The sequence below is a fragment of the Oryx dammah genome, unplaced genomic scaffold, assembly GCF_014754425.2.
Source record: "Oryx dammah isolate SB20612 unplaced genomic scaffold, SCBI_Odam_1.1 HiC_scaffold_23, whole genome shotgun sequence".
Taxonomy (NCBI): Eukaryota; Metazoa; Chordata; class Mammalia; order Artiodactyla; family Bovidae; genus Oryx; species Oryx dammah.
Window position 1 is genome coordinate 56808704 of NW_024070207.1, and position 22259 is coordinate 56830962.

The window sequence follows — 22259 nt, forward strand, 5'->3', positions numbered from 1 at the left end:
TCCAGGGGATGCTTCCAACCAAGGAATTGAACCCATGTCTCCTGTGGCTCCTGAACTGGCAGGTGGATTCTTTACTACTGAGCCACCTGGGAAGTCCCTGAAAATTGTTCTGTACCTTGATTTAAAAATTTTAACAATATATCTTGGGTATCATTTCATATCAAGATATATAGGTCTACCTCAGTTCAGTTCACTTGCTTAGTTGTGTTAGACTCTGCAACCCCATGGACCGCAGCATGTCAGGTTTCCCTGTCCATCTCCAACTCCCAGAGCTTGCTTAAACTCATGTCCATTGAGTCGGTGATGCCATCCAACCATCTCATTCTGTTGTCCCCTTCTCCTCCTGCCTTCAATCTTTCTCAACATCAGAGTCTTTTCCAATGAGTCAGCTATTTGCCTCAGGTGACCAGAGTATTGGAGCTTCAGCTTTAGCATCAGTCCTTCCAGTAAATATTCAGGATTGATTTCCTTTAGGATTGACTGGTTTGATCGCCTTGGAGGGACTCTCAAGAGTCTTCTCCAATACTATAGTTCAAAAGCATCAATTCTTTGGCACTCAGCTTTCTTTATGGTCCAACTCTCACATCCATACATGACTACTGGAAAAACCATAGCTTTGTTGGCAAAGTAATGTCTCTGCTTTTTAATATGCTGTCTAGGTTTGTCATAGCTTTTCTTCCAAGAAGCAAGCATCTTTTAATTTCATGTCTACAGTCACCATCTGCAGTGATTCTGGAGCCCAAGAAAATAAAATCTGTCATTGTTTCCATTGTTTCCCATCTATTTGTCATGAAGTGATGGGACCAGATGCATGATCTTAGTTTTTTGAATGTTGAGTTTTAAGCCAGCTTTTTTCACTCTCATCAAGAGTCTTTTTAGTTCCTCTTCACTTTCTGCTGTAAGGGTGGTTTCATCTGCATATCTGAGGTTATTGATATTTCTCCTGGCAATCTTGATTCCACCTTGTGTTTCATCCAACCCGGCATTTAGCATTGGTGAACCTTATTCTTTCATTTCTCTGTGTTGTGAACTTACATATGCTAAATCCTATGAGGCTTTTCTGTTAATGTGAAAATTGGAGGATTATTTTTTACATTGTATACAGAAATTATCAAATTTTATTCAGAAGTAGCTAGAATAGTAAAATAAACTTCCTTGAATCCATCACTTCACCATTTATCAACAAATGGCTAATCTCATTTCATCTATAAACCAACTAGGTCTAACAGGCATCTATGGATCAGGCCACCCAACTCCAATAGAATACATATTCTTCTCAAATGCACACAAAACATTTCCAGGATAGACTGTATATACATTAGACCATGAAACAAGTCCCAAAATTTTAAAGAAAACTAAAGTCCAAAATTCCTTGTGAATATAAGTGCAAAAATTCTCCACAACACATTATTAAACCAAATCTATTAATACTTTTAAAAGATCATACACCATAATCAAGTGAGGTTTATCTCAGTAATGTAGGGATGATTAAATATGAAAATTAGTACAGCTTAACATATTAATGAACAAAGGACAAAAATCATGTGATCATGTAATAGGTGAAGAAAAAGGGCTTGGCAAAATCCATTACCCATTCATGATAGACAAAACTCTCAGTAAACTAGCAACACAATGCAGGATCCTTAACTTAATGAATAGCATTTAAGAAAAATGTATAATGTGGTGAAAGACTAAATGTTTTCCCTTTGAAATTAGGAACAAGTTAAGATGTCCTCTCTTGCTATATTTATTTAACACTGTTGTCATTGTTCAGTTGCTCAGTCATGTCTGACTCTTTGTGACCCCATGGACTATAGCCAGAGGCTCCTCTGTCCATGGAATTTCCCAGGCAAGAATACTGGAGTGGGTTGCCATTTCCTTTTCCAGGAGATCTTCCTGACCCAGGGATTAAACCCATGTCTCCTGTGTTTTCGCATTGGCATGCAGATTCTTTACCGCTGAATCATGGGGGGAAGCCCATTTAACACTGTACTAGCAGCCAATGCAGTAAAGCAAAAAAAAAAAAAAAGGAATTAGAGGCATTTAGATTGGAAAGAAAGAAGTAATACTGTCTTTATTTGCTGATGATACAATCTTTTATGTAGAAAATCCTAAGGAATCTACTAAAAAGGTTCAGTTTAGTTCAGTTACTCAGTTGTCTCTGACTCTTTGCAACCCCATGGACTGTAGCACGCTAGGCCTCCCTATCCATCGACAACTCCCGGAGATTACTCAAACTCATGTCCATTGAGTCAGTGATGCCATCCAACCGTCTCATCGTCTGTCGTCCCCTTCTCCTCCTGCCTTCAATCTTCCCAGCATCAGTGTCTTTTCAAATGAGTCAGCTCTTCAGTGTCTTTTCAAATGAGTCAGCTCTTCGCATCAGGTGGCCAAAGTATTGGAGTTTCAGCTTCAGCATCAGTCCTTCCAGTGAATATTCAGGACTGATTTCCTTGAGGATGGACTGGTTGGATCTCCTTGCAGTCCAAGAGACTCTCAAGAGTTTTCTCCAACACCACAGTTCAAAAGCATCAATTCTTCGGCACTCAGCTTTTGTTATGGTCCAACTCTCACATCCATACATAACTACTGGAAAAACCATAGCTGTGGCTATATAGGCCTTTGTCAGCAAAGTAATATCTCTGCTTTTTAATATGCTGTCTGGGTTGGTCATAACTTTTCTTCCAAGGGACAAGCATCTTTTAATTTTGGGGCTGCATTCACCATCTGCAGTGATTTTGGAGCCCAGGAAAATAAAGTCTGTCACTGTTTCTATTGTTTCCCCATCTATTTGCCATGAAGTGATGGTACTGGATGCCATGATCTTAGTTTTTGTAATATTTAGTTTTAAACTGGCTTTTTCACTCTTCTTCTTCACCCTCATCAAGAGGTTCTTTAGTTCCTCCTTACTTTCTGCCTTTAGAGTGATATGCAGTAAATCTTTGTGGCTTATCTGTGTTATGTATCATACTTTTTATCTGTTAATCCCGTTTAATCCCCCTCCCCTCTCCTTCCCTTTTGATAACTTTAAGCTAGTTTTATATAAGTGAGTCTGTTTCTGTTTTGTAAATACATTCACTTGTGTCACATTTTATATTCCACATATAAGTGATAAATGGTATTTGTCTTTGTCTGATTTACTTCATTTAGTACAATAATCTCTAGGTTCATCCCTGTTGCTGCAAATGGCATTATTTCATTCTTTTTTACAGCTGAGAAATATTACATGAGCCTGGTTCTGAGAAAAATTGAAGGCAAAAGGAGAAAGGGGCGACAGAGGATCAGATGGTCAGATGGCATCACTGACTCAATGGACATGAGTTTGAACCAATTTTAGGAGGTAGTGGAGGACAAAGGAGCCTGGTGTGCTACAGTCCATGGGTCCCAAAGAGTTGGACATGATTTAGTGACTGAACAGCAACAATATTGCATGGTATATATGTACCACATCTTTTTTATCCATTCATCTTTCGATGGACATTTGGGTTGTTTCCATGCCTTGGGTTTTGTAAATAGTGCTGCAAAGAACATTGCAGTGCATGTATCTTTTAAAATTAAAGTTTTCATCTTTTCTCGATGTATGCCCAAGAATGGGGTTGCTAGATCATATGGTAGCTCTACTTTTAGTTTTTTAAAGGAACTTCCAAACTGTTTTCTATAGTGGCTGCACCAATGTACATTCCCACCAACAGTGTAAGAAGTGACTGTTTGACTTTTTACAAATGTCCCAAGACCAATTAATGGGGAAAGAATACTGGGAAAACTGGATACCCACATGCAGAAGAAAGAGATTTGACCCCTTCTTCATACCATATGCAAATTTAAAGTAGATCAAAGATATAAATGTAAGAGCTAAAACTATGAAACCCTTAGAAGAAAATATAGGAGTAAATGTTTGTGACCTTGGATTACACAATGGTTTCTTAGGTATGACATCAAAAGCAACAAGCAAAAAAAAAAAGATAAAACATTGGAGTTCATCACAGTTTAAAACTTCTGTGCCTCAAAGACACCAACCCGAGAGTGAAAAGACAACTGATGGAATAAGAGAAAATAATTACAAATCATATATCTGATGAAAAGAATAGTATCCAGAACATATAAAGGACTTTTACAGCTCAATAATAAAAAGGCAAATAATCCAACTAAAAAATAATAATCCTGGGTCCTTTAGGATTTGTATAGACATTTCTCCAAAGATGATGTATAAAGAAGTGACCAAAAAGCACATGAAAAGATGCTGAACATTATTAGCTTTGGAAAGGAAAGGATTAGTTGCTCAGTCATGTCCAACTCTTTGAGGCCCCATGGACTGTAGCCCACCAGACTCCCCTGTCCGTGGGATTCTCCAGGCAAGAATACTGGAGTGGGTTGCCATTTCCTCCTCCAGGGGATCTTCCCCACCCAGGGATCAAACCTGGCTCTCCCACATTGCAGGCAGATTCCTTACCATCTGAGCCACCAGGGAAGCCCATTAGCTATTAGGGGAATGCAAATCAAAATCTCTGGTGACTTAGATGGTAAAGAATCTGTCTGCAGTGCAGGAGACTTGGGTTCAATCCCTGGGTGGGGAAGATCCCTTGGAGAAGGGAATGGCTACCTACTCCAGTATTCTTGCCTGGGGAATTCCATGGACAGAGGAGCCTGGTGGGCTACAGTCCATGGAGTCGCAAAGAGTCAGACACGACTGAGTGACTAACACTTGCACTTTTTCAGAATAGCTATAATCAGCAAGGCAGATAATAACAAACGTTGGCGAGGACATAGAGAAATTGGAAGTCTCATAAACTCTAATGGGAAAGAATTACATCCAGTCTGAGATTTACAGCCACTTTGAAAAACAGTTTGGCCATTCCTCAGAATATTAAAAATGGAGTTACCCTGTGACTCAGCAATTCCTTCTAGGCATATACTCAAGAAAGATGAAAATATAGGTCCACACAAAGACTTGTATGTGAATGTTCACAGCAGCACTATTCCTAATAGCCCCAAATTGGAAGCCATTCAAATGTTCACCAATTGGTGAATGAATAAACAAAATGTAGTATACCCATATAATTGGAATGCTAGTCAGCAATTAAAAGAAGTATTTATACATGATACAACATGGATAAAACTCAAAGTATTATGATAAAGAAGCCAAGCAAAAAAAGACTTACATGATTTAATTTATGTGAAATATCTAGGAAAGGCCTATTTGTAGGGCAGAAAGCACATTAGCGACTCTGGACTCCAACTTCGGGTGTTCCGCTAAACAAGTCAGAAAGTGCCTCACCTTTGAAGACCCAGCATCAGAAGTCACACAGCATTTTATGGCATAATCAGAGTCAAAGCCCACCGGGAATCAAGGAGAGGGAAAATTTGGCCTACCTCTGATGGGAGGAATGTCAAAGAATTTCAGAACCATATTCTAAAACTGCCACATAAACTCACAGCCTATTTCTCAAAAGCAACAAAGGAAGCCAGAAGACACTGAAGTCACGTCTTGAATGTGTTGCAAGAAAATCTCTATTAACCTAGCAAGGATCACCATTTTATTGGTGATTTATCCCAATATTCAAGGGATATATAATTTATATTCAAATTTTTAAGTTTATTTATTTATGTCTTCACTGCGTTTTCGGTGCTTTACTCTGGCTTTCTCTAATTGCGGTAAGCAGGGGCTACTCTTTGTTGTTGTACATGGGCTTTTCATTTTGGTGGCTTCTCTTCTTGCAGAGTGCAGGCTTTAGTAGTTGTGGTACACATGTTGTGGACATGTGTGGTACATGTGTTGCCCTGCAGCATGTGGAATCTTGCCAGACCAGGGAGAGAACCCATGTTCCCTGCATTGGCAGGCAGATTCTTAACCACTGGACCACCGGGGAAGTCCTACATTAAAATTTTAAATGTCAAGTATCAGAGAAAAGTAAAGACCCACCAGTAGTTATAGGCTAGCACAACCTTAGTTGTCAACCTGACCAGGACAGTATAAGAAAGGACAATTAAAGTTACAGACCAATTGTATTACAAATATGGATTCAAAAAATCCTAAACAAGTTAATAAACCCAGTGGTGTAATATATAAAAACAATTGCAAATATATTGTGATCTAATTGATTTATCTGAGGAGTACTAGATGAATTTAGTGCTTTTGAACTTGGTGTTGGAGAAGGCTCTTGAGAGCCCCTTGGACTGCAAGGAGATCCAACCAGTCCATCCTAAAGGAGATCAGTCCTGAATATTCACGGGAAGGACTGATGCTAAAGCTGAAACTCCAATACTTTGGCCACTTAATGTGAAGAACTGATTCATTGGAAAAGACCCTTATGCTAGGAAAGATTGAGGGCAAGAGGAGAAGGGGACAACAGAGGATGAGATGGTTGGATGGCATCACCAACTTGATGGACATGAGTTTGAGCAAGCTTTAGATATAGTGAAGGACAGGGAAGCCTGGCGTGCTGCAGTCCATGTGGTCACAAAGAGTTGGATGTGACTGAGCGACTGAACAACAGATGAATTTAACTTTAGAAAATCAAATATGGTAATCTACTACAGTAACACATAAAAAGGTAAAATATCATTTAACAATCTCATTAGTTTCATACAAATATTTGTGAAAATTCAAAATCTGTTCATAATAAAAAGTCATAGGAAATTCGGATTGCAAGGGACATCCTAATCCTGATAAAGCTCTACAGAAAATCTATAGTCACCATCATACTTGGTGGTGAAACTCAGAAATCCTTGTTTAATATCAAGATAAGAAACAGTTAACAGGTATTACCACCTTTATTTAATATTCTACTAGAAATCCTAGCCAATATCCTTAGGAGAAAAAGGTAAAGTTTTAAAGTTGGAAAGGAATAAACAAAACTGTTATTATTTGTGTGTGTGCTAAGTCACTCAGTCATTTCTGACTCTTTGCTACCCCATAGACCATATCCCACCAGGCTCCTCTGTCCATGGGATTCTCCAGGCAAGAATACTGGAGTGGGTTGCCGTTTCCTCCTCTAGGGGATCTTTGCGACCGAGGGATCAAACCCATGTCTCTTACGTCTGTCTCCTGCATTGGCAGGCGGATTCTTTACCACTAGAGCCATCTTGGAAGCCCCAGGTTATTATTTGAAGATTAAGTAAATGAATGACTTTACTAATGATAGTGGGAGCTGTATTTGTCACTGTTGGAGAGGGTATGACTATGACCATGTGAAGTCCCTCAGTCGTGTCCGACTCTGCAACACCATGGACTGTAACCGACCAGGCTCCTCTGTCCATGGGATTTTACAGGCAAGAGTACTGGAGTGGGTGGCCATTTCCTTCTCCAGGGGATCTTCCCAACTCAGGAATCAAACCCGGGTCTCCCGCATTGCAGGCAGATGCTTTACCACCTGCGCCACCAGGGAAGCCAGGGTAATTATAAATAAAAAGAAAAGGCTAGAATAAATCATGGGATACTGGATTAGAGTTGGAGACATTACTATAGGTTCATGTTTGCCTATAGAGACAGATGGATACCTACAGAAATAATTACATATGTGCGCATATATTTGAATTAGTATATTTCCTCCTAAGAGGTCCTGGGAACAGTGACACCCCAGTAGCAATGAGCACACCCAGATCTTGGTTTCTAATTACCATTCTCTAGTGAAAGGAACCAAAGCCCTTTGGAGAAGGGATGATTCTAGGGCTGGGCCAGGGAAGATACAAGATGAGCCTGGAGCATCTTGTGGTTTCAGAAAGGAAGAAAGTGCTCAAAAAATGAAAGAATGAGAATAATGTCAAATGAATACAGGAGCTTCTAATGGCCAAACTGGAAGAATATAACCAATCAAATAAGTAAAGTAGTGATGGAGTATACCTTAAATTATAAAATAAACATGCATGAGTCTATATTGATGATAATAAATGATTGAAAAATAAATAAATGGAAGAGTAGGGGCAAATCTCACATAAGAATTCCAAATCAGTTATGTAGCTCTGTGATCTATTTTTCTGAATTTTTGTGCAAGGTTAGGTCTGCATCTAGATTCTTTTTCCTCCCCTCCTTTCTCCTCCTCTTCTTCTTCCTGCATGTGGATGTCTACTTGTTCCAGCCCCATTTGTTGAAAAAACCATCTTTGCTCCATTTGATTGTCTTTGATTCTTTGTCAAAGATCAATGGACTGTACTTGTGTGGATCTAATTCTGAGTTCTCTTTTCTATTCCAAAAGGAAGGTTTTAAAATGGCACTTCATTATGTACTAGTACACAGGAGGAGATGTTGTCGTCATTAGATAAGACTTGATTTTAACAGGAGAAAATATGGTCATATATGCATCTAGGTTGGTAGACTTGAGGGTGGGAGGATGAGGAATTCTTTTCTGAATGCGTCTTTCTTCTCAGTGAAAAAAAGAAGTGCATGAGGATCGGGAAGCAAAAAGTAGCTTAGTAAGTGGAAAGATTAATTTCTAAGAAAACATAATAGAATAGCTAGGTAGTTTGAGCATCTGTTTGAGATTTTTTATCATTAATTTATCATTAATAATGATATTACATTAATTAATATATAATTATGTTTAGTGCTCTTGAACTGTGGTGTTGGAGAAGACTCTTGAGAGTCCCTTGGACAGCAAGGAGATCCAACCAGTCCATCCTAAAGGAAATCAGTCCTGAATGTTCATTGGAAGGACTGACACTGAAGCTGAAACTCCAATACTTTGGCCACCTGATGTGAAGATCTGACTCATTAGAAAATACCCTCATGCTGGGAAAGATTGAAGGCAGGAGGAGAAGGGGATGACAGAGGATGAGCTAGTTGGATGGCATCACTGACACAATGGACATGAGTTTGAGTAAACTCTGGGAGTCGGTGATGGACAGGGAGGCCTGGCATGCTTCAGTCCATGGCACCACAAAGAGTCAGACACAACTGAGTGACTGAACTGAACTGAATATATATAATTGATTAATTTAATTAAATAAGTTAATTAATTAATTAAATCACACAGAGCTGTGTGATTTTTCTCCTACATCATTCTGCTGCTTAGGGGCAGGCAAGGAACAGGTTGTCAGTGGGCTTCTCCCAAATGAGTGAGTGTAGGATAAGCCTGCAAATAGAAGTGTTTTTTTGTTTTTTTTTTTTATCCTCATATCACACAACCTCAGTATAGAGCCTGGTTGATAAATTCAGGGTGCTTAATGATGCTCCCATGTTATCACTCTTCTATTCTTCATCTCTTTTGGAAAGCTCAGGCAGTCATATGATGCCAGCTGCCATCTTTGCTTAATGCTCTAATCAACTGTGCCCCTGGTCCTGCCTGCTCATCCAGTGAAGATTTTAACACTTGAACCACTATTTTCCTCTCCACTATAGGAAACTCATTGCCCAAATTGTGCAAAAGACTGAAGGGAAGCAGTGTCCTCAGCAGACATCCAGATTTCAAGTACTAGTGTCAGAAGGTACAAGGAATTCTTCCTGAAGCAACTAAAATAATTTTAAATAAATGAGCCTTTAGTGAAAAACCTAAGTAGCTATCTGAGCAATTTTACCAAAAGAACACATATTTTGAGCTTTATCTAGGCTCAAACCCCTATACTGTAGATACAAGGCAGCTTTTATTTTCTGGAGACAGGCCACATTTTGCTTCTTGATCCTAATTGTCTTAGTGCTCAACCTTATATCTCATTTATACTTTCAGATTATATTTAAGAATCAAGCAAGCCGGCCATATAACATCTACCCTCATGGAATCACTGATGTCAGTCCTTTGCACTCAGGGAGATTTCCAAAAGGTAAGCTTTACCTCAATTTTCTAGGTCTTACTTACCTGTAGATACAGATGAGGACAGAGCCTCAACAACAACAACTACAATCATGCACATGTATCACCCCATCCTTAATTCTCTTGTTTTATTTTATTTAAAAATATGCCTTCATTTTACCTTCACTCTTTTTATTTGTAAAATAATTATTAATTTTTATTACAAATTATGTATTTGTAAAATAATTATTTAATTATTTTATAAATTATTTATTTGCTTGGCTGTGCTGGGTCTTCATTGCTCCCTGCAGGCTTTCTCTAGTTGCAGAGAGCGAGCTACTCTAGTTGTGGTGTGTGGGCTTCTCACTGCGGTGGCTTCTCTTGTTGCAGAGCATGGGCTCTAGGGCACATGGGCTCAGTAGTTGGGATGCAGGGGCTTAGTTGCTCCATGGCATGTGGAATCTTCCAGGGACCAGGGATCGAATCTGTGTCCCCTGCATTGGCAGGTGGATTCTTAACCACTGGACCACCAGGGAAGTCCTTGCCTTCACTTTGGAAGGATACTTTTGCTGGACATAGAATTCTGGGTTGGAAAGCCTTCATTTTTAAGCATTTCTACTTTAGATTTTTGGCAGTTACCTCTGTATCTCAAAAAAAATCATTTATTTGCTACTCCTTTGTTTAACAACTTTATATATTTATATAAAGTTATTTATATAAATATATATTTATAGTTACAACATTATATATTTAATTTTGTGTTAAATAAGGATTTAGCATTATACCTCTTCCTATTCCAGTTGTTTTAGACTTTTATCACTGTTTTAGTTCCTCAATTGGCAGAACGTTAATAATATGCTAAATACCTACTTTTTATATCTTTATATTACACTAAGAGTACTAACAACTGTTCCCTTTGCTGTTTCCTCTCATCTATTCTTCCATTTCTCAACTGCTACCAGCCATACCTTTACTTTTATAAAACTAAAACTGATAACATTTACATTTTATTCTTTAATTTTAAATAACTCCTTGCTTTTTCTATATATTTATTTTAAACTTTAAAAGTCAAAAACCAGCATTTATATTATTGTAGTATGTGTTTCTTATTATAAGAATATGAGTTTACTGCAGAACTAGGTGGTGTGCTATGGTTATTCTTTTGTCTACAGTTCCAATGATTTTATTGTTACAGTCAAATGGATTATCCTTCTTTATTCTCTACCAGTAGTTCAAAATCATGGTGAATTTTAGCTTGCAGTATATTGAAGTGAAGTTGCTCAGTTGTGTCTGACGCTTTACAACCCCATGGACTGTAGCCTACCAGGCTCCTCCGTCTATGGGATTTTCCAGGCAAGAGTATTGGGGTGGGTTGCCATTTCTTTCTCCAGAGGATCTTTCTGACCCAGGTATAACCGAGGTCTCCCACATTGTAGGCAAATGCTTTACTGACTGAGTCACCAGGGAAGTCTCAATATATGCAGTATATTAAGATCATGTTAATCTTATACATTTTGCGTTTGTATTCCTGAAGAAAGACTTTCCTTTATCAAGAGAAGAAATATATGACTTTTCACCATATCCCTTAGGTCTTCCAGCTTCTTAATCATGCTATTTATTAGTATCTGATCATTTTTTCTTCTAAAGATGTTCTTGTTGTTCACCAGCTTACTGTTCTAATATGGATGATATGCTTGCTAGGCCTGCTACAAAGCTGCCATCTCTGGATTTCTTTATTTGGACTTGTAGGCTACTGCCTCTCTTAGCTTGTACATTTCTGGATTGTTATTGTTATTTCTTTTGTTTTTCTGAAAGTATATCTTCAATATACTTCTGAGTGCATTTAGTATATAGGGGATAAACTCTATGAGTCCTTCAGTATGATATGATGGATAGCTAGGCTGGTTGTAAATAACTTTCAATCCTGTTTTCTAATCCTCATGGTTGCTGGTCAAAATTCAAATGCAAAATTGATTTGCATTCCTTTAAGGGAGAAAGGCACAGAAACAGAATTCTGGGTAGATATTGAATGTGTACCCTGAAATTTGGAGGCATCCACAAATCTAGTGCCTAGTAACTTGCTTTTTATGTGGAGAACTCTGCAGAAGAGAGGGTAAGAGTGAGGCAGCTTGCTCTTCCTGTTTGATCTCCCAAGGATGCATGTGTTTTTTTTTCTGTAAGAAGTAGATACGGCTGCGAGTAGCTGGCTTGGTCTCTTTTTGAAGATACCCTGTCTGAGAAGGCAGTGTGGGTGAAGCCAGAAATAATAGGCTTTTGGATATATCACTGGGTGTAACCAGAGCTGGTTGAGGAGAGGAGAGCTACAAAAGAATAGCTGAAATAAGCCTCTCTCATGGCATGGAAGTGCCCAGTGCTGGGGTTCCTGATGGTCACTCCAAGGAAAGGATATGCCTCCCGTAAGAGAAGACCATCATTCAGGCACCTGGTACACAAAAAGCATTGGTGACCAAACTGTAGAGAAAGTACTCACACATCAGGATGTATTAAGAAACAATCTATTTTCCCTTTCCTCTAATACACACCTACCCTCACTTGCTATTATATATGTTTAGGGAATGGTTATAGACTAGATACTCAGGTATTAAACATATTCAAAAGTGAGTTTTTATTATGAAAATCAGACAGTCCTTGTTCTGAGGACCCATTAACCCAACAGTTCAGGTCAGTCACTCAATCGTGTCTGACTCTTTGCGACCCCATGAACCACAGCACGCCAGGCCTCCCGGTTCATCACCAACTCCCAGAGTTTACCCAAACTCATGTCCATTGAGTCGGTGATGCCATCCAACCATCTCATCCTCTGTTGTCCCCTTCGCCTCCTGCCCTCAATCTTTCCCAGCATCAAGGTCTTTTCCAATGAGTCAGCTCTTCGCATCAGGTAGCCAAAGTATTGGAGTTTCAGCTTCAGTGTCAGTCCTTCCAATTAACATTCAGGACTGATGTCCTTTAGGATGGATTGGTTGGATCTCCTTGCAGTCCATGGGACCCTCAAGAGTCTTCTCCAACACCACAGTTCAAAAGCATCAATTCTTCTGCTCTCAGCCTTCTTTATAGTCCAACTCTCACATACATACATGACCATTGGCAAAACCATAGCCTTGACTAGACGGACCTTTGTTGACAGTAGCCCAACAGCATATTTCAATTACTGCTTCCATTCCTCACAGATATCAGATGCCACAAGTCTTGATACCACATGTGAGTTAAAACTTCATTGCCCAGTCCTGTGGCATGAATTCAGGCCAATCTGGCTTTGATGTGTCTTTCTTTTTATGGCACTTGAGTTTTTTTTTCCTTCTTGATGCATTTTCAGTTATACATTTAAAATCTTTCAAAATATCATCTATTATTTCTTTGTATTTGTCAGAGTGGGGAGACCTGCCCATTTCAACTCAAACTAACATGCTAGCAGAAATTTCCTGTATCTATTTTTATTATAAAAAGTTACATGAATCTTAAACTTATAAGAGGTGGCAAATTTAGTTTTCACTTACTGGGAAACTTCATATGTACATATAAATTGGTAGAGCCATTGCAATAATGACATAATTAGAAATATATGCCTTGTTATACTTCTAATCAAGCTATTTTGGGGTTGGGTGTGGGTAGGTGTGAAACATTTGAAAGACATGCCAATTCTGCCAGGAGAAGTGTTCAAGTATAAATGGACAGTGACTGTAGAAGATGGGCCAACTAAATCAGATCCTCGGTGTCTGACCCGATATTACTCGAGTTTCCTTAACTTAGAGAAAGATCTAGCTTCAGGACTCATTGGCCCCCTCCTCATCTGTTACAAAGAATCTGTAGATCAAAGAGGAAACCAGGTGAGTTTATCTTTTTTCCAAGTGCTGAGTCTGAAGCTGAAATAGAATGAAGAGGCATATGCATTTCCAAGTAATATCTCCTATATTCTGCTGTCAGTGGATGTTAGCCTAAAGCCTGCAGAAAATATAGGAGTCTGCAATATTGAGCAGTAAAAGAAGTAAGCTGGATTTATGATAGCTTTGATTGACTTTGGTGTAATAAACTTGCCTGCTGGATGGACAGGACACCCTGGGCCCTAGATTATTTCTGCAACACTCATTCTTAGCCTAAAATTTCTCTCTTGAAGTGATCTTGCCCATTTTTAAATGATCAGTTACCACCTACTTTTAGATTACTTTTAGATTACCTGCAAATCTGTATGACTGCATAGACATCTCCCCTGGATATCTCATTGTGATTGACTCAAAACACCTCTAAATGAACACATCTAGCATAGTGCATGGCATTTAGTAGTTCAACAAATATTTGTTGAGCAAAAATGAAATGAAGTGGAAGTCACTCAGTCATGTCCAACTCTTTCTGACAACATGGATTTCATGGAATTCTCCAGGCCAGAATACTGAAGTAAGTAGCCTTTCCCTTCTCCAGGGGATCTTCCCAACCCAGGGATCGAACCCAGGTCTCCTACATTGCAGGCAGATTCTTTACCAACTGAGCTATCAGGGAAGCCTGAGTAAAATTGAGGAAACATACAAAATATTTCAGAATATGCTTAGAATTTCGACCACATCTGCTGTTTTAGAAAAATAAACTTAAATACTCTGAATTTAATAAGCTTCAGTTCAGTTCAGTTGCTCAATCACGTCTGACTCTTTGTGACCCCATGGACTATGGCATGCCAGGCCTCCTGTCCATCACTAACTCCACAAGCTTACTCAAACTCATGTCCATCGAGTCGGTGATGCCATCCAACCATCTCATCTTCTGTCATTCCCTTCTCTTCTCACCTTCAATCTTTCCCAGCATCAGGGTCTTTTCAAATGAGTCAGTTCTTCACATCAGGTGGCCAAAGTTTTCGAGTTTCAGCTTCAGCATCAGTCCCTCCAATGAATATTCAGGACTGATCTCCTTTAGGATGGACTGGTTGGATCTCCTTGCAGTCCAAGGGACTCTCAAGAGTCTTCTCCAACACCACAGTTCAAAAGCATCAATTCTCTGGCACTCAGCTTTCTTTATAGTCCAACTCTCACATCCGTACATGACCACTGGAAAAACCATAGCTTTGACTAGATGGACTTTTGTTGGCAAAGTAACGTCTCTGCTTTTTAATATGCTGTCTAGGTTGGTCATACCTTTTCTTCCAAGTAGCATGTATCTTTTAATGAGCTTAATTCTTCAAAATAATTCATTGCCATATTGCTGAGGCTTGACTGTGTGTCTATTTGGTTATTTATGATATATAGGATTCCTTCTAGTCTGAAAAGGTCAGTCTTCATTCCAATCCAAAGAAAGGCAATGCCAAAGAATGTTCAAACTACTGCACAATTGCACTCATCTCACACGCTAGCAAAGTAATGCTCAAAATTCTCCAAGCAAGGCTTCAAAAGTATGTGAACTGAGAACTTCCAGATGCTCAAGCTGGATTTAGAAAGGGCAGAGGAAACAGAGATCAAATTGCCAACAGCCGTTGGATCATAGAAAAAGCAAGAGAATCCTGGAAAAACATCTACTTCTTTTTTATTGACTATGCCAAAGCTTTTGACTGTGTGGATCACAACAAACTGTGGCAAACTCTTTGAGAGATGGGAATACCAGATCATCTTACCTACCTCCTGAGAAATCTGTATGAAGTTCAAGAAGCAACAGTTAGAACTGGACATGGAACAACAGACTGGCTCCAAATTTGTCAAGGCTGTATATTGTCACCCTGCTCATTTAACTTATATGCAGAGTACATCATGAGAAATGCTGGGGTGGATGAAGCACAAGATGGAATCAAGATTGCCAGGAGAAATATCAATAATGTCAGATATGCAAATGATACCACCCTAATGGCAGAAAGGGAAGAAGAACTAAAGAGCCTCTTGATGAAGGTGAAAGAGGAGAGTGAAAAAGCTGGCTGAAAACTCAACATTCAAAAACTAAGATCTTGGCATCGAGTCCTATCACTTCATGGCAGATAGATGGGAAAAAAAGTAGAAACAGTGGCAGACTTTATTTTCTTATGCTCCAAAATCACAGCAGATGGTGACTGCAGCCATGAAATTAGAAGATGCTTGCTCCTTGGAAGAAAGGCTATGACCAACCTAGACAGCATATTAAAAAGCAGAGATATTACTTTGCCAACAAAGGCCTGTCTAGTCAAAGCTATGGTTTTTCCAGTAGTCATGCATGGATGTGAGAGTTGAACCATAAAGAAAGCTGAGTGCCAGAGAATTGATGCTTTTGAACTGTGGTATTAAAGAAGACTCTTGAGAGTCCCTTGGACTGCAAGGGGATCCAATCAGTCCATCCTAACAGAAATTATTCCTGAGTATTCATTGGAAAGACTGAGGCTGAAACTGAAACTCAAATACTCTGGCGACTTGATACAAAGAACTGACTCATTTGAAAAGACCCTGATGCTGGGAAAGATTGAAGGCAGGAGGAGAAGGGGATGACAGAGGATGAGATGGTTGGATGGCATCACCGACTCAGTGGACATGAGTTTGAGTAAACTCCGGGAGTTGGTGATGGACCGGGAAACCTGATGTGCTGTAGTCCATGGGTTGCAAAGAGTCAGACATGACTGAGCAACTGAACAGACTGACTAGTCTGAAAACATTTCATGAACTTTAATACAGATAAAACATTTGGCACACAAACCCAGAGCAGCATACATTTGGACAAGTACCTTTCCTGACTAATTTTTCCTAATTATAGTTTTCCCATCGGTTTTTGAAAGAGGATGGAAACATACCTATATTTTCCTATCTTTTCCCCTCAGCATTTTCATTTCTGTAGTAAGGGGTATACAAAATGAAATTTATACGTGTTAGTGAAGTTTATACATTAAATCTTAACAGATTTAATTAGCAAGTGACAGCTTGTAACTTTGGTTCAGATACAAACAGCTCCTCTCAAAAAAAAAAAAACTTTAAAATTTGTAAACATAAAACTTAAAAGTATTTGTGTTAGTAAACATTTATGATTCATGTTAACTTTGTTATTTAAATTTATGTTTTCTATTTTTAATTTTTTATAGTTAGCTTTGTGGAAGGACAGTTGCTAGATAAAAGTTTAGGAAGATATTCATCTAACTTGATTTGACTAAATTGTTTAAGAAAGACCTTGAATAATCACTTGGGTCTTTAAAGAGTGAAAATCCTCTAATCTGAACATGGAGAGAATGAGGCTACAGACTCCATGAAAAGTATCAGCCAGCATATGGCCTTGGGTCCAGAAGAAACTATGTTTAATGGGTCCAGTCACCTCTTGCCCTGAGGACACATTTGCTTTAAACATACATTCACTGCTCATAGCATCCACTCCCACTCCTAGGCCCTGGGACATGCCATAATAGTGACCCTTGGGGAAAAATAGCATTGATCCAGAGGATTATGGATGTATCATACATGCCATCACTTCCAGCACAGGCTGCTAATTTCTACCTGATAGTACTAGTAATATTTCTTTCTTTCAATGCATGTAATTAACAGATGATGTCAGACAAGAGAAATGTCATCCTGTTTTCTGTATTTGATGAGAATAAAAGTTGGTACCTCACAGAGAATATTCAGCGCTTCCTCCCCAGTGGAGTACAGCCCCAAGATCCAGAGTTCCAAGTCTCCAATGTCATGCACAGTAAGTGATCCAGCATTTGAGTCCACAGTGTAATGGATAAAGGGAAGTTGAAACTGCCAAATAGATGTGCAGTTAATGCATTACTTTACATGCCCCACAAGAGTCATATTTCCTTAAAATTATTATATACGAGCATGTGCAATTTTATATAAATGCATAAATATGATCACATAATGCATATATATTTTCTTTTAGCAGGCATCAAATATCTAGAGAAGTTTATTTTAAAGGATAAATTAAATGAGACACACAATTTTCATTTGCCCAAACATACATACACCTTAATATGAAATGTACTCAATCAGTAAATTACACATGAAATACAAAGGGAATATGCAATTTTATATATACATATAGCTGGTAAAACAGTTGCCAGCTGTAACAGTTTAACAGTCAAATTAATCAAGATATTATACATGAAAAAAATGCAACATCTTTTTTCCAGCTTTATTGTATATATTTTAAGTGTAAAACATGATCTTTTATATATATTTTTGGCTTCTTCTTCCCTTTTATCTGCTCAACTCCTTCCATCATATACCTTTACACTAACCATTTTGTGTTCAGGTAGCCCAGTTCAGTTCAGTCGCTCAGTCGTGTCCAACTCTTTGCAACCCCATGAATTGCAGCACGCCAGGCCTCCCTGTCCATCACCAACTCCCAGAGTTCACTCAAACTCACGTCCATTGAGTCAGTGATGCCATCCAGCCATCTCATCCTCTGTTGTCCCCTTCTCCTCCTGCCCCCAATCCCTCCCAGCATCAGAGTCTTTTCCAATAAGTCAACTTTTCACATGAGGTGACCAAAGTACTGGAGTTTCAGCCTCAGCATCATTCCCTCCAAAGAATACCCAGGGCTGAACTCCTTTAGAATGGACTGGTTGGATCTCCTTGCAGGCCAAGGGACTCTCAGGAGTCTTCTCCAACACCACAGTTCAAAAGCATCAGTTCTTTGGTGCTCAGCTTTCTTCACAGTCCAACTCTCACATCCATACATGACCATGGGAAAAACCATAGCCCCATGTTTAAACGTATTTTTCCATGATTGTATAATCATATATAAACACATATATATTGTATTAGTCTGCTAGGCTTGCCATAACAAAATCTCACAAATTGGGGGGCTTCAACAGGAGATATTTATTTCCTCAGAATTCTAGAGACTCAAAGTCTAAGATCAAGGAGTCAACAAGATTGATTTCTTCTTATAAGGAAAGTTGTAGACAGACATGTGCACATACAAAGGAAAGACCATCTACCAGCCAAAGAGGGGGACTCAGAAAAAACTTAGTGATCTCATTTTAAAGAATTACCTGTCTAAAGATGCTGTCTCTCAATGCAGACCCATTCAGACGTACTAGGAATTAGAACTTCACAATAAGAATTTGGGTGGGAGCACATACGTGTATGTGTTTTTACATTCACACAGGTCAGAATGGTCAAAAATATGAAAAAATTCCAATCTCACTATAGAGAAATGCAAAATAGAATACCATCATGATAACACTTTATACCTATCAGACTGGCAAAATTATAATACAATTATTACTAGTTGTTGTTGTTAGTCACTCAGTCATGTCTGACTCTTTGCGAACCTATGGACAGTAGCCTGCCAGGTTCCTCTGTCCATGGGGTTCTCCAGGCAAGAAAACTGGAGTGGGTTTCCATTCCCTTCTCCTGGGGATCTTCCTGACCCAGGGATTGAACCTGGGTCTCCTACATTGCTGGCAGATTCTTTACCATTTGAGCTACCAGGGAAGCCCTATTACTAGTGGGCTTGTGAGTAAAAGAATACGATCATACAATGCTAGTGCATAACTACCACAGTCTTTTTGAAACTGATCTGATTGAAGCCATTTAAATTGAAAATATGTGCCTTCTGAAGTTCTGGTTCTGATTAAAATGGAATCACCCTGTCTATCCTACTGGATTTTTCCTTAATAGCATGCATTGAGCAGCTGTCTGAAAACCCTGAAAAGTAGTCTGCAGCAGGTAAATTGGGGAAGGAAATTAGAAAGATTTAAAAGCATGCAGATTGGAAGTAAAGGAATAAAACTGAATATGACGTGATTATCTACATTGAAAATCTCCAGATATCCACATAAAAAGCCCCTAGAACTGAGTTTATTCTAATTGCAGAATACAAAGCTGGCACATGAATTTCTATATAACAATAGCCTAGTAGTGGAAACTTAAATTACAAAAATACAATCAGCAACGATATGCCAATAAAATGGACAACTTGGAAGAAATGGAAAAATTCTTAGAAAAGTACAACTTTCCAAAACTGAACCAGGAAGAAATAGAAAATCTTAACAGACCCATCACAAGCACAGAAATTGAAACTGTAATCAGAAATCTTCCAGCAAACAAAAGCCCAGGATCAGATAGCTTCACAGCTGAATTCTACCAGAAACTGAGAGAAGAGCTAACACCTATCCTACTCAAACTCTTCCAGAAAATTGCAGAGGAAGGTAAACTTCCAAATTCATTCTATCAGGCCACCATCACCCTAATGCCAAAACTGGACAAAGATGCCACAAAACAAGAAAACTACAGGCCAATATCACTGGTGAACATAGATGCAAAATTCCTTAACAAAATTCTAGCAAACAGAATGCAACAACATATTAAAAAGACCAAGTGGGCTTTATCCCAGGGATGCAAGGATTCTTCAATATCCACAAATCAATCAATGTAATACACCACATTAACAAATTGAAAGATTAAAACCATATGATTATCTCATTAGATGCAGAGAAAGCCTTTGACAAAATTCAACATCCATTTATGATAAAAACCCTCCAGAAAGCAGGAATAGAAGGAACATTCCTCAACATAATAAAAGCTATCTATGACAAACCCACAGCAAACATTATCCTCAATGGTGAAAAATTGAAAGCATTTCCCCTAAAGTCAGGAACAAGACAAGGGTGCCCACTCTCACCACTACTGTTCAACATAGTTTTGGAAGTTTTGGCCACAGCAATCAGAGCAGAAGAAAGAAATAAAAGGAATCCAGATTGGAAAAGAAGTAATACTCTCACTGTTTGTAGATGACATGATCCTCTACATAAAAAACACTAAGACTCCACCAGAAAATTACTAGAGCTAATCAATGAATATAGTAAAGTTGCAGGATATAAAATCAACACACAGAAATCCCTTTCATTCCTATACACTAATAATGAGAAAATAGAGAAATTAAGGAAACAATTCCATTCATCATTGCAATGAAAAGAATAAAATACTTAGGAATATATTTACCTAAAGACCTATATATAGAAAACGATAAAACACTGGTGAAAGAAATCAAAGAGGACACTAATAGATGGAGAAATATACCTTGTTCATGGATCAGAACAATCAATACAGTGAAAATGAGTATACTACCCAAAGCAATCTATAGGTTCAATGCAATCCCTATCAGGTTACCAATGGTATTTTTCAGAGAGCTAAACAAATAATTACACAATTTGTATGGAAATACAAAAAACCTCAAATAGCCAAAGCAATCTTGAGAAAGAATGGAACTGGAGGAAGCAACCTGCCTGACTTCAGGCTCTACTACAAAGCCACATTCATCAAGACATTATGGTACTGGCACAAAGACAGAAATATAGATCAGTGGAACAAAATAGAAAGCCCAGAGATAAATCCATGCACCTATGGACACCTTATTTTTGACAGAGGAGGCAAGAATATACAATGGAGAAAAGACAATCTCTTTAACAAGTGGTGCTGGGAAAACTGGTCAACTACCTGTAAAATAATAAAACTAGAACACTTTCTAACACCATACACAGAAATAAACTCAAAATGGATCAAAGATCTAAACACAAGACCAGAAACCATAAAACTCCTAGAGAACATAGACAAAACAGTCTTCGACATAAATCAGAGCAGGATCCTCTATGACCCACCTCCCAAAATATTGGAAATAAAAGCAAAAATAAACAAATGGTACCTAATTAAAATTAAAAGCTTCTGCACAACAAAGGAAACTATAAGCAAGGTGAAAAGACAGCCTTCAGAATGGGAGAAAATAATAGCAAATGAAGCAACTGACAAACAACTAATCTCAAAAAATACAAGCAACTCCTGCAGCTCAATTCCAGAAAAATAAATGACCCAATCAAAAAATGGGCCAAAGTATTAACCAGACATTTCTCCAAAGAAGACATAGAGATGGCTAACAAATGCATGAAAAGATGCTCAACATCACTCATTATCAGAGAAATGCAAATAAAAACCACAATGAGGTCCCATTTCATGCCAGTCAGAATGGCTGCTATCCAAAAGTCTACAAGCAATAAATGCTGGAGAGAGTGTGGAGAAAAGGGAACCCTCTTACACTGTTGGTGGGAATGCAAACTAGTACAGCCACTATGGAAAACACTGTGGAGATTCCTTAAAAAACTGGACATAGAAGTGCCATATGACCCAGAAATCCCACTGCTGAGCATACACACCGAGGAAACCAGAATTGAAAGAGACACATGTACCCCAATGTTCATCGCAGCACTGTTTATAATAGCCAGGATATGGAAGCAACCTAGATGTCCATCAGCAGACAAATGGATAAGAAAGCTGTGGCACATATACACAATGGAGTATTACTCAGCCATTAAAAAGAATATATTTGAATCAGTTCTAATGAGGTGGATGAAACCAGAGCCTATTATACAGAGTGAAGTAAGCCAGAAAGAAAAACACCAATACAGTATGCTAACCCATATATATGGAGTTTAGAAAGATGGTAACGATAACCCTGTATGCAAGACAGCAAAAGAGACACAGATGTATAGAACAGTCTTTTGGACTCTGTGGGAGAGGGCGAGGGTTGGATGATTTGGGAGAATGGCATTGAAACATGTATATTATCATATATGAAACGAATTGCCAGTCC

At 38.6% G+C, this 22259-nt stretch overlaps 1 protein-coding gene across 1 annotated transcript in view; it reads left to right on the forward strand.

Moving 5' to 3' along the window:
- Nucleotides 1–22259, forward strand: part of F8 (coagulation factor VIII) — a 142388-nt gene that overhangs the window by 42424 nt on the left and 77705 nt on the right. The window contains exons 10-12 of the mRNA XM_040265450.1: nt 9660–9753; nt 13353–13567; nt 17207–17351. Of these exons, the coding sequence (XP_040121384.1) occupies nt 9660–9753; nt 13353–13567; nt 17207–17351 (454 nt within the window). The remainder of the gene's footprint in view (nt 1–9659; nt 9754–13352; nt 13568–17206; nt 17352–22259) is intronic.